This window comes from Varanus komodoensis, unplaced genomic scaffold (genome assembly GCF_004798865.1).
Source record: "Varanus komodoensis strain SLA01 unplaced genomic scaffold, ASM479886v1 scaffold16, whole genome shotgun sequence".
NCBI classification, from domain to species: domain Eukaryota; kingdom Metazoa; phylum Chordata; class Lepidosauria; order Squamata; family Varanidae; genus Varanus; species Varanus komodoensis.
In genome coordinates, this window is record NW_025335468.1 from 2,072,990 (window position 1) to 2,086,065 (window position 13,076).

The 13,076-nt window shown below is 45.6% G+C and overlaps 1 protein-coding gene across 1 annotated transcript; it reads right to left on the reverse strand.

Annotated features, from left to right (window-relative positions):
• Positions 1-325: 325 nt before the first annotated feature.
• LOC123021331 (veficolin-1) lies at positions 326-9,766 on the reverse strand. The gene is made up of 8 exons (XM_044426031.1): positions 9,577-9,766; positions 7,862-7,999; positions 7,245-7,307; positions 6,886-6,921; positions 4,875-5,008; positions 3,918-4,047; positions 2,359-2,493; positions 326-788 (listed from the first exon to the last, which is right to left on the reverse strand). Exons 1-8 carry the CDS (start codon positions 9,677-9,679, stop codon positions 538-540), a joined length of 990 nt encoding a protein of 329 aa, XP_044281966.1. The 5' UTR covers positions 9,680-9,766; the 3' UTR covers positions 326-537.
• Between the last annotated feature and the right edge of the window lie 3,310 nt (positions 9,767-13,076).

The following is a 13,076-nucleotide window of genomic DNA, read 5'->3' on the forward strand; positions in this document are numbered from 1 at the left end:
AAGGGAATTTGGAACATAGTGATTAATGACAAGTTAACATGTAGTAGTAAGGTAAAAAAAAAGAATTGACAAATAATTATAATTTTAATGACATTTGGGGGATGTTCATTGAGTATGTATTAATAAAAGGGAAGGGTATTAAAGCTTTGTATGATTTGATGCAATTTTGGATGGGGAAGGGGTCTTCCTGAGGGGAAAAGCAGAAGAAAAAAGGAGAAGAGGGGTGTATGTAGGTATGAATAAATTACTATGTAGTCAAAGGTCCCTGTGTGAGGATGGACCTTTTGTGCTCCGTTTTAAATACATTATTGTTTGGATTGATTTATTGTTTGGATTGATTTAGCCTGCGTGTGTGAATTTGATGGTGGGGGGAGCAGCTAAGTGAGAAGGTATACCTCCCCCCCTCCACCCCGGTGAGTGGTGACCTCAGTCTGGACTGGGGCCCTTTGGTTAATCTAGAGTAAAAGGAAACATTAGGATCACCTAGATGTTATGCATTTAATGTAGTGGCTGGTTCTGAACCCAGAGATGTCTCATCTATTGAGGCCTAATTTTCATGTCTGTGTATTTGTAAGAATAATGGTGCCCCTTCCCAGTAGACCAGTTGATGCCATTAGCATAAGAGGTGTGCTCCCCTTTCAGGTACATGCCATTCAGGTTGGAAGAATGACAAGCACCGTACCACCAGCCTCCCTTGTAAGATACAGCACAGTTTCCTGTTTCATAGATATCATTGTCTTTGTCTCGTGTGGTGAAAGCCATGTTGTTGTGTCCTGAGAAGGAATCACCTGCAAAGAAAAGAGAGCACGGACTGGTTAAATTTGCTCCAATCCTTGCTGCAACATTAGCTTAAGGTGTAAAATGCAAGGGGTAGGCGGGAGGTCGAATGCAAGGAGCAATGCACCTGCTTTGTATGCCGACATCCATAGTTTTAATACCTGGAATGTCCATGTAGGAATGAGAGAGACTCCTATTCACTGGGTGTAGTGAAGCATGAGCTTCTACAGCACCAGCAATTTGGGGGGTTAAGAAGGACACTGGAATCACCTGCCACCCCTCTCAGTTTTACCTCTAAGTTTTGCTGTAACCTTCAGAGCAGCTGAGGGTGAGGAATGGACTTTTCCCACAACAGTGCATTGTTCCTTCTTGTAAGTGAAATATTTGAGGTAAACTCACTACCTTTACAAAAGTTTTCATCTCCAGGTGGAAAATAAAACTGCTAGAACTGTTGTATTAATATGCATTCACACAGCTGCCTGAATGTTGGAACTCTTCTTGGGGCTGTAGCTACAGGGACTCTGTGTCCACACTTCAGCATTTATCACTACATCGTTGCTCTTGTCCGGAGTTCCAGACAGCCACTACCAACTGATGTAGACAAAGTGGAGCTGGATGAACCAATGTCTGTCTCAGTGTATCACCATCATTATTTAGAACATTGTATACAGATCTGATCATGTTGTATTAAAAAAAGAATTATTGTAGAAATACAAAAGATGCAAAAAGAACATCAGATATCATCAAGAGTAAGAATACCTTACTCATAAGGAAAGCTGAAAGTGTTTGGAGTTTTTAGAGAAAAAAAGATGACTCCAAAGTGATATAAATGTAAACAATTATAAAAGCTGAGACGTGTAGAGGACATTTATTTATAAAACTATTTCTACCCCACATTTTCCACTAAGAGTCCTCAATGTAGTTTATAGATCTTCTCAAAACATAATGAAGCAAGAACACAATCACCCAAGCAGTATTTCATAGCACAGGAATTTAAGCATCACACAAAAAAACTGATTTGTGATTCAGGAGTACCAAAAATAAGAATTTCTTCACACCAAACATAATTAATGTACAGAATTCAGTAGGAAAGATGTAGTAGCCATAACTTTGGGCATGGGGTCATAATTTTGGGGATGGGATTGCATTTAGGCAAATTTGCGGAAGAGAAATGTATCAATTGCTACTAGACTATATGCCGCTGAACCAAAATTAGGTCCCTCCGTTCATACCGTTATCCATGGTAACTACATGGAACCTCCATGTTGAAAAGCAGGTGACCCCTGATTCTTAAACGTTGAGGACAAAGAATAGGAAATGCCCACCACTCACATATCCTTCCAGAGAGTTTCCAGGAATGTGGGAGACTGCTAGAGTACATAGGCAAGTCTTCCCCCACCCCCCCACACACATTGGGGAAGATATTTTGGACTACAGTGCCAATGGTCAGGGATGTCTGCAGCTGTAGTCCAAAAAATCTGGAAGGAAGGCTGAAACAGAAATCCCATCCAAATGTCTTTATATCTTTAGATCCCTTTAAAGTACATGGCCAAGTGAAAGAGCATTATCTGCGCAACTTACCCATGTTGCCATCCATATAGGAGCCTATTTTTAGTTTGTAGTTTTCACTTTCATTCAAGATTTTGAAGCTGGTATATTTAGCAAACGTTTTCGAGTTATTGAAGTCCTCCACATCAATACGCAGCTGCTGTATTCCTGATCCCCAAAAGAATGGAAGATATCAGAGAGTGTTGTTGAGAAGTGGGACCTGTCTAGGAGAAAGGGACTCATTCCAGGGTCACATGGTCACAGTGGGATTATGGGCCATTTAAATCCAAAGACATGAGGAGAAGGAACTGACTGCTGTTCCCTTCAGACTGTTCAATGGTTCGCATGATCACAACATTTTTAAAAAGTGCAGTTTGAATAACTGTTGTCCAGATGTGGCTTGTCATGACTAAACCCAGAAAGCACAACTTGTTGAAGTGCTAAACAATCCTCAAATGGCTCATATCAGCCCTTAGCTTATTTGAAGCTTGTTTAGCCCTCCAATGAAACATACTGTTTGGATTCGGAGAATATGACAAGGTGCGTCCAGGCAGGTATTGTCAAAAGGAGCCTGGCACATGCCAAAGTATAAAGAAAACATAGTGGCTTGATTAAGTCCTGATGATCTCGTGAACTAAATGCTGCATCTTGTTTAAGCATGGTGATTATCACTGACCGGGTTCACATGATCATCAGGGAAAAAGAAGACACCATGGCTTCTTTCTCCCACCCTCCATGTGCCAGCTGAATGCTGCATGATTTCCCTAATTACCCACAATGGGTGAAGGTAACTGTGTTGTCCAAACTCAGGAGATGCACGGGGAGTATTTCTTCTAAACAAGCCCAGAACCCACAGCTTGTTCTTGGATTCCCTACTGGAGAGGAAAAAGAGCCCATGTTCTTTACTCCCAATGATCATGTGAAACTGCCAAGTGTCACAATAACTGTGCAACACTGCACTCACGCACAGTGGGTTGGGCAGGGGCTGGGATATAGGCTTGTTACTGCCTTTGCTGTTGGTCACTCTTATGCATGTATCACTGTATTAGAGAGAGCAACTGTTTGCTCTCAGCCAGTTTAATTTACCTCTTCCCTTTAGTTAAATTAATGTTATCGCCCATTCATGAATTCAGTTCCTAGATAGGTGACCTTGACCCTTGCACAACTACTCAGCGCATCTACAAACGGTGGGACAACCTCCAGGCTACTAAACAATGCTGTTTTATATCCTACATTTATTTTGTGACACTTAAATGCACTACTTATTTTAATCTAAGTGAAAACAAATAAAACTTCAATCTTATGATCAGCTATGAGAAGGAAAAAGTTTTGGCCTCATTGCTTTATTGTGGTTGTGTTACAAAAGGGAGGTGAGGAGTATATTTAAAGGCAGCAGCTGTAAGGGCCAATGCAATTCTTTGCTGCAGTGTAATTCCTGTAAAATAAAGTATATAGATTCTGATACCCAAGTGAGTTTAAACTACATAAAACTATTTCAACACCTTTCTCCATAAATTTCTTACTAATCCCTATTCACTCCTCAGTTTCCAGGGATGCTCCAGCATCGGGAAGAGGGAGAAACCCTGGCTTACCTGAGCTTGTAAGAAGATGGATTTTATCATTGCCCAGCCAGAACTCTGACACTTGCCTCCCAAACCCTTTCTTGTAGGCCTCCCAGTCACGGTAGAAATCCACTGAACCATCCAGTCGCCTCTGGAAGACCTGGGTGGAGACAGAAGGAGCACAGGGAAAGATGACCTCTCAGAGTCACAGCTAAAAGGCCAGCCGGCTTCCTCCTCTAGACCAGTGCAGGGGGTGTTCTCCCAGTCCAGCTTCATGGGTTCTGAACACGTTCCTCACAATATGAAGAAACATCACAGGCGGTACCTGGGAGAACCAGTGTGACAAAGTGGTTTAGACTATTGTATTAGGATTGAGGGGACTGGACCTCAATTCAGGACCGAGCCATAAAGCTCACTTGGTGACTCTGGGTGAGTCATTCTCTAGCCTACTGCATTTTACAAGGCCCTTGCGATAAATGAGTGGATGGGGAAACAACTTTGTGAGCCACTTTGAGCACCATATATGAAAAGCAGGATTAAAAGGAAATCACTTATATCAGAGTTGTCAGCAGTGAATGCAGGCCAGACCTTCTCTATGAAGCACAATAACTTAAACCAAAAGGAGTTTAAGGGCTAGATTGGCAGATGTTTCCTCCCGCACTGATTTTGGAGTGATATTCTGAACATGTGCCAAATTTGCTTTTGCACCAACTACAGTCCATGCTGTTTTCTTAGCTGGTTCTTGCTGCAGATCTGAGAAATGACTGGCCCCCGCACTTGAACCAGTGACTACCCTCCTGCACTGTTCTGTCAATTCTTCTCCCAAAGAATGCAGCAAACTTGTTTTCCAATTGGGATTCCGAAAGCTCGGCCATAAAGCTGTAATCCCCAGGGCTGGTAAGAGCACGCTTATCATAAAGAGCCATTTGGCTGCCTTTCATAGGTGGTGAGTGGATAGCGCTTCCTCTTCCAGGGAGTAAGCCTCACCAGCCAACCTCCTCCATCAGTCTCCATGTCACAGTAGGCCCTCATTCCTCTTCCTGTGGTGGGGTAGATCATATACCAGCCAGTCAGTGTCTCTCCACGATCCAGGAGTTCCTTGCAATCCTTGGCTCCTGCCTCTAGAATAAATATTAGGAAGGAAAGTATAGGACAGTTCACCTCATTTCTAGGTCAGGAATATAAGTTGTGTGGAGAGGGCAACAGGTCAAAGAACGTGGCTGCCTACCATGCAGAACACTTGATGCCAATGCATATACATTTGTATGCAGCTATTCAGCTATGATCTCTTGCGGATTTCCCATAAAAAGTGAGCAAAGAAAAGATGGCACTTCCAGAGAAAACTTATAGCACGGAAGCAACTTATATGTTTATCAGTTGGTGAATTGTGGCCATTGGTTTGTAACTGCTGTACACCCAGAAATTGCTGAACTGAGGGATGGTTTGCACAGGGTGGACATGGAGGGTCAGTGCCTTCCATAGGTCTGCCCCCAGAGTTGCATAACACGTTTGAAGTAGCTGCTGGAAATATTGGCTATTCTTGCTTGGTGAAGGCTCCCTTCGGGGCTGTGGGCAAATCACTCTTTTTCCATGTAATTAAACAGACCACCCCCTTCGAGAATGGAGAAAATATTTGCATTCTTTTTTCAGATTTAAATTCTTCTATGTTTAGTGGGACTGGCTTTTTAGTACATGTTTCATTGCTGCCTTGGGCCAGTGCTTTCCCAATCGTATGCCAAGAGCACTCAATTTCCAAGGAAGCCTGTCAGAGAAGGCTTAATAAAAAGATTAGTAAAGATGGACATGCTTTCCTGAAAACAGCTTGCTCATCACTGGGGATGCAACACTGATTACAAGAAGATGGATGGGCTTGGATGATACCCTAAGTCCGAAACACACACACACACATACAGTTGAGGAGGCACCTGCTAACACTTTACCATACAGATTCATGGATCTGCTCCTCCTCATCAGGCTGGAACTGTCACCTGTAACTTGCATGTGCTTTTATATATCCATCCTAGCCCTAAGGAACCCTCTTTCATTGCCACCCTTTTCATTGTCTACACACTGGGGACCAGTGACTGCAGCAGGATCTTCTCTACTTGTGGAGGCTTCCCCTGTGATTCAGATCCCTGGGAAATCATGACAGGAGTAATTTGAATGTCCGAATAGGACTTCTACATTAAGTATATAGCTGTTTATATACACCTCTGAAAATCATCATATGGTCAGGAGCCTGAAAGCCAGCTTGGAACCTGTTACTGCTACAGGGCAGTTGCTCCTTGGATAGTCACCATCTCTCTAATATGTTTTATTTGCAGCCTTTTCTGCTACCACCATTACTGGCGTCTCCCTCGATTTGCCCTGGAACTCCTCTACTTTCTGCCAAGGAGTTGTGAAGCCTGTTTCTGAATGTTTCCCACCTCCTGCCCAGCACATGCAGATTCTTTGAACTGGTGGCGACTATCATCTTGGGACTGAGTCTTCATGGCTTGTCGCAGGCCGCTTATGCCCATGAATCAAAAAGGGGCTCACTGGCCTTACCTATACTACACGCTACCACCGGTTTACTACCAGATTAATTGTTCCAGCTTCTTGGGAACTGCCGTTCGGGTGAGGATGCTGAGAATTCAGCTTCTTAGTCCCCAGGAGGTACTTGAAAAGAAGGAATGTCTGTACACCCATTTTAAATTCTATATAGACAAACTCTTTGAAGCTAAAAGTTAAGAGACTAGAGATAGGGGATTGATAAAGGTCAGTAGTATCTAAATCTTTTAAATAAACAAATAATGAAAAGCTGCTGGCTTTTAAAGTTGCATTTTATCCTCACTGCTAGGACAATCAAAGGCATGGAGCACCCTGTTCTTGTGGAGGACATTTCTCCCTGTGGGTGCCTTTTTCACGGTCAGAGTTTGAAGCCATATTGCATTAGATTTAGCCACAGGCTAACCGAACAAACAGGTCTGGCCAGAAAGAAGGGGGTGACTAGACGTACCTTGCTGCTGACAGCTGGCCAAACTGCATGCCTCTCCTGCGGTAAGAGAAAGGAAACTTTTTATGAGCTGAACAAAAACTGAACACAAGCCAAAAGGAAAGAGTGTGAGCAGCTGCAGAAGCACCGCATGTTTTTATGCAAGCTTATTCTCCTTCTCCTCATGTGGGGAAGTAGAGGTTGAGGTCGCACCCACCACCCTCTGGGCCTGTGTTTGCAGAGGGATCAAGCCATGTAAAGCTTAGCATATCTAGATTGCACAGTGCCACTGGGATTGTTCGAGGGGACCGGGTGTCTCCTCTGAGCCAGGCTTTGCGTTCCTCCCTGCACACATGCCCAAAATGGAGTTGTAGGTGCATTACCTTGGTCTCCTTTGTCTCCCTTGGGCCCAGCTTTCCCAGGTATGCCAGTAGAACCTCTCTCACCTGAAGACAAAAGCCCAGTGATCTTTTAGGGAACATTTCCAAGCCATGCAACAACATGTTAGCAAACTACAAGGGGCATCTAGGGAACAGCGCATGGGATTCAAAGAGTGGGATTCATTTCACTTTCAGCTACGGTTTTTAAGCCCTGAGAACCCCATTTATGTCTGTGGGAAGGGGTCACACAGGTGGTGAATGAATGGTGTCGATCCTTCCTTCGCCGAGGAGGAGACACAGCTGGTGCGAGGTGGAACATTTCATGTGATGACCCCCGTCTTTCGAGAAGCCATCAGAGCACCCTGGGATTCAGCCACTGGAGCAGTTCATTTGCTGCCACACGAATTGGCCCTGACAAATGTTCTTCTTGAGCAGAGCTGCCCCTAACACAGTTGGCTCCGAGCAAGCATTCTGGGGGCAGGGAATCGCTTTCATTCTCCCACCATGCTGTTCCTGTCCCTTATAGTCCTCCTCCTAGACATCAGGTTTGCAAATGCAAAGTAAAGCAACTCCTGGATCTGCCAGACCCAAATCTTCAACAGAGATGTGTGACCTCTCACCTGGGGGCCCCTGGGGGCCTAGATCCCCCTTAGCTCCAGGCAGCCCATTTGTTCCTGGCACACCTGGAATTCCTGGTATCCCTGCCTGGCCTTGGAGAAAGATTCTGTCTGCTCCACACTCTGATAAGCCAGTCAGCTCTGAAACAGGAAAAAGAGCACAGACACGAACTTATTCATTAGCCCTGTATGAGGCAAGGCAATTTCCCTTAAGGAAAATCAGGACTATGTGGCCCTCCCATCGATCCTGCCAGCATTATTTTTGCATGGTGGAGGTACGCACAGCATAAAGATGCGACTGCCTTTCTCCCACTAGCATGGCCAGGTGAATGGTGATGGGTGTGCAGGAACAAGCAGCGTAGGCTCAGTCCTGTCAATGGCACACTTGCCGTTCCGGGAGGCTTGCAAGTTTCCTTTGCCTCACTTTGCCTCGAGTGTGCTTTGCTAGGTGGGTTTTTGACCCATTCAGCAAGGGCACCTCAGAGGGTGAGGAGGAGGCTAGAGAAGGCTCAGGGTAATTCTGGCCTCCCTGATCCCCTCCCCTCCCTGTCCACCAGAAAGCCCTCTTTCTTCCCCCTCCAACATCACTTTTCCAAGTTTAGAGACAAGTCAGATCTCCAGCTCCCTCTTCCAAGGTCAGAGTGCTGTCTCCAAATTTGCAAAGGTTCTGCACTGTCCGATAGTCCCTGGTGCACTCACCCAGGGACCACAGGATTGCCCTCCTAGCAAGCAAGCAAGCACTGATGGATTCTCACGGTTTCATATTCATTCCTGTTTTTATTCCACTGGCAAACATCTGGAACTTCTCCACTTTCTTCCCTGCTGTAGCCACTCACACTTAAAAGCAAGCAAACAAGACAACCCAGGCACCAAACAACAGATGAAGAAAGAGGAGGAATGAGGAGGATACCGCAATACAGATGTGCTTATCGCCCTATTCAGGCATGCACTTGCTCCTGTGTAGGGGAACACGGACGTGCATATAAACTTGGCTCCCCACATCCACATAAGCCCAGCTTGCATGTGGACCTTCATGCATTGATCCTGATCAGGGACTGGGCCCACATGATTAAAGACCCTTTTCCAGATCTTCATGCTCAACATGTGAAGATCTAACTGGAAACCAGGGACATGGAAAGCCTGGGGATAGGACTTAGGTGCATGTCCACATCCCAAATTGTGCCCAATTTAGCTCCAGATGTAAGAGGGGTGTGCCTGAATAGGGCCATAATGCAAAGCCAGACACCTGCGCCTCCTACTCTAGTCTGTGTCACGAAATTGCTTGCATCCTGGCTTTGTACAGTTGAGAACATCACAGCTCAGTTTGCCAAGTTATTTCTCTCTCCAGCCTTTAAATCCCCCAAGAACATCCCAACCACACTCTGTCGCCCACTTCCTTCCTTCCTTCCCTCCATATTCCAATTAATCCCATCCTCGTGACTAGCATGGCAGTTCCTGATGTTTCCCTTTAACCTGTAAAGGCCATTAATTGAGGCAACTGCAAGTCCCTTGCCATGTGCCATATCCAGATGCAATCCAAGAAAGGGCCCCTTTGTTTTCAGTATTTGTGTGCAGAAGAAAGAATTTGGGTAGGCAAAGCTTTTCTCACAAACTGCTGCAGCAGGGGGAGAAAAGGAGAATTCTCTGACTGCACAACTGTGAAGGAGCTCTTTCCTACGTGGACTCTGCCTCCCCCCCCCCCCCGCATTCACACTCACGCGGACTGCCGTTGGCTTCAGACCCCTGTCCAAAGCTTCCTCCTTTCATCGAGACAACCACCAGGAGCGACAGAGCCAGGGGAAAGTCAAGCCAGGCTGTCATCTTGCCTTGCAGAGGCTACTTAGCTGTCTCACTAAGCTTGAGCTGTTAGGTCCCTTATATACGGGGTGATTTTGAAGAGTTATCTGACAGAGTGCCAAGGTGTAAACAGATATGGAAATAATCCTCTAACAGTGAAATAAAGACATGCTGTACTTCCTGGCTAAGGGGAGCTTTGTGTGTCTCTTTTGCAATATTTGCTTTTGCAAGAGTTGACTTAGTTAACATTGATGAATGAGTTACATTCCTAGCGTAATGCCTGAACTTCCTGAATTGTGCCACATAGAAACAGAGCAAGTCAGAAGGGACCACCCAGACCATCTAGTCTGTCCCCTGGCTCCAGCCAGCTCTGCTCATGACATGCCCACCATGTGTATGTCCAGCCTATCCTTAAATATCCTCACCAATGGGGCTTCAACCACCTCCCATGGAAGCCCATTCCATACCACAGGGGTCCTAACCATTGGGAAGTATTTCCTGGCATCCACCTTGAATCTTGGATCCATGAGCTTTGCTGCATTAGAACACATCCTGCCCTCCACCACAAGGGAAAAAAGATCATGACCCACCTCTGTGTGACACCCCCTCACATACCTGTATGCTGCTAACAGGGGTCCCCTCTGAATCTCCTCCTCAAGTCTGAAAAGACTCAGTTCCCTCAGTCTCCCCTCATACGGCTTACCCTGCAAACCCGACACCATCCTTGTGGCCCTTTGCTGCACAAATTCGAACCTTGCTATATCCCTCTTGTAATGAGGGGCCCAGAATTGAACACAATACTCCAGTTGTGGATGCACTGGAGTCACACAGTACTGGCAGTACACCTCTCTAAATCTAGAAGCCATGCTTCTGGCTATGCATCCTAGGGTGGCATTCACCCTCTTGACCACCACGTCACACTGCTGGCTCATGCTTAGCCTGCAGTCGACCAGCACACTGAGATCCTTTTTACAAGGGCTGCTTTCCAGTCACTTGTCCCCTAACCTGTACTTATGACACCCATTCCCATGCCCCAAGTGCAAGACCTTGCACTTATCTGCATTGAATGCTATCCTTTTGTCCCTGGCCCTCTTCCAAACTATGTCCAGATCCTTTTGGATCTGGGGTACCTGTTTCTCAGTTGTGGCCACCGCCCTCATTTTAGTATGATTTGCAAATTTGATCAGACTGGTCAACCCCTTCTTCAAGACTGAACAGGATGGCTCCCAGGACAGAGCCCTGGGGAACCCTGCTCGTCACCAACCGCCATCCCAATTATTCCCCACTAATAGTTACCCTCTGCTTTTCGTCCGTCAGCCATGCCATAATCCATAGGACAGTGCATCCGTCTATCCCAAAACTCCTCAATTTCTCAACCAGGATACCATGGGGCACTTTGTCAAAGGTCTTGCTGAAATCCAGGTAAACCACATCCACCACATCCCCTCCATCTAGCCATCTCGAAACCTTGTCATAGAATTCCACAAGGTTTGTCGGGCAGGACCTGTGTTGTGCGGCTGCCAGCCTCCCTTCTCTATCTAGGGATTCCAGAGCATTTCCTATTAGGATCCTTTCCACTGTCTTTCCCTGAATGCAACCTTCCCCTAGCAGCAGCTGTTTCTTCATACCGAAGAATGTGCATTGTGGAGATGCGCTATTTGCTGCTTTGCTGAGTAGACAGATGAGATGTTGGTGCTCCAGGGGAGAGCTACACCCAGCCCTACTTTGTTCAGGTTACATCTCTGTGCAACTAAAGCCAAGGAGGACACACGGCAACAACAGTCATGGGATATCCACTGTTTTCATCCCATTTTCCTGCTTGATATACATCCTCAAGTGTTATTAGTGGGTCTTGTTCATTTGCTAGTATGTGCCTTTTCCTATTGAAATGCTATGCTTTGCCCAATCATACATACTTTCAGCTGATTTTAATCTTTTTTCTCCCTAAAATTGCCTTACGCAGTTGCAAATGAATGCCATCAGTAGGGCCTAGTTTGTTTTGATTTATGTGGGTGCTACATGCATCATTTGACATGTTTTCTTACATCCCAGTCTTAGCTGTTGTTGCCAGTTTGTCCATTCCTGCTCTTCAGGCCTATCTATACTTTGATACAAGGAGGTTCCACTTACGTGCCATACAACATTTTTGGTTGAGGCCGATTGCTTAACTTCATCATGGGAGAAAAAATGGCATGGGATCTGCTCTGCAAGTCAGGCCTGGTAGGAGAATTTCATGCTGGAGGTGTAGGATGAGGGGAGGTGGACTGAACATTTCCTCATGACCCAAATAGTCTCTTCAAAGTAGTCAAAGATGTAAGACCTGCTCTCTAGAGAAAACAGAGTGTTTGCCTGTCGGTGTAAACAAAGATAAACATGAAAGCAGCTTGCACTAAAATAGATGTAGATATTCAACATAAGATACACCGTTCTCAACCCAAATTAGATATTACAAGCAGCCACAGTATTGGCACAGTATTTGGTGTCTGCACCAACATGATTAGCTTTGGGTAAGCCTAATGGTTGCTGCAGTCACGATTCCTATAGCAATACTCTCCGTCATGGTAATTTGGTCAAAACCTGTGATCCATGCTGGTTATGAGTGCAAAGAAACAAACAGGACTGAGATGCTTTCAGGCTCAGGAAAGTGTGGAAGGCAGCTTTTGCAACGAACCTGCCCTTAAATCATTGGATTGTGGCAAATGCACTCACTGGCTGTATGTGTTGTGTCTGAGGACTCATTGGTCACATCATGACAGAGCAGGGTGCAAGGCGGTGGAGGGAGAGGCAGATGCTGCCAAGGAGCAGGAGGAAGAACTGGAAGAGGAGCAATGTTTCAAGACTGTTCCCGATGCTTCCCATGAGTAGAACTGTCCTGAATGAGCAGCAGATGAAGGTGAGACACTGCTGATGTTAAGCTCCATGAGCCCATTTTCCTTGCCCCGTGGATTCTCTGCTTCATTGTATTCAATCCCAGTGTCTCAAGAAACTCTCCCTGCCGCTGCCACCAGTGGGTTTTTAGCATAGACAGGTGTTTGTGGTACACTGATACATCAGTGCTCCTAGTCATCTAATTGCCTTGCAAGCACAAAGAATGTAAAGAAATTACTTGTGTATTTTACTTCTTGTGACTGTTGCACTTGTAGAACAGAGCAGTCTGTTATAGCACAGAGTAAGGCACATGATAGTTATTTCTTCCTGCAGAACCTTCTTATGAAGCCTGGTCAGCGTCTGCTGTGCTTCAAGGAGCATCACAGCAGGTGGAGGTGTAGCCCCCACTGCTCTGTGGTGGTGAACCTCCTTTCAGGATGGAATTCAGCACTACAGCACTCCAATAAAAGCTCAAAATAGAAACTCCAATAGATGAGGAGACCAGGAAGAATTTCCTCAGTCAGAGCAGTATGGCAATGGAACCTATTACCTG

Excerpts from the sequence above, each read along its gene's own strand:
- LOC123021331 (XM_044426031.1), bottom strand. The coding sequence starts at position 9,679 with ATGACAGCCTGGCTTGACTTTCCCCTGGCTCTGTCGCTCCTGGTGGTT. Across the intron at positions 8,000-9,576 it reads TGAAGCCAACGGCAGTCCGC|AGCTGACTGGCTTATCAGAG; the intron begins GTGAGTGTGAAT and ends TTCCTGTTTCAG. Across the intron at positions 7,308-7,861 it reads AGGCCCCCAGGGGCCCCCAG|GTGAGAGAGGTTCTACTGGC; the intron begins GTGAGAGGTCAC and ends TTTTGTCTTCAG.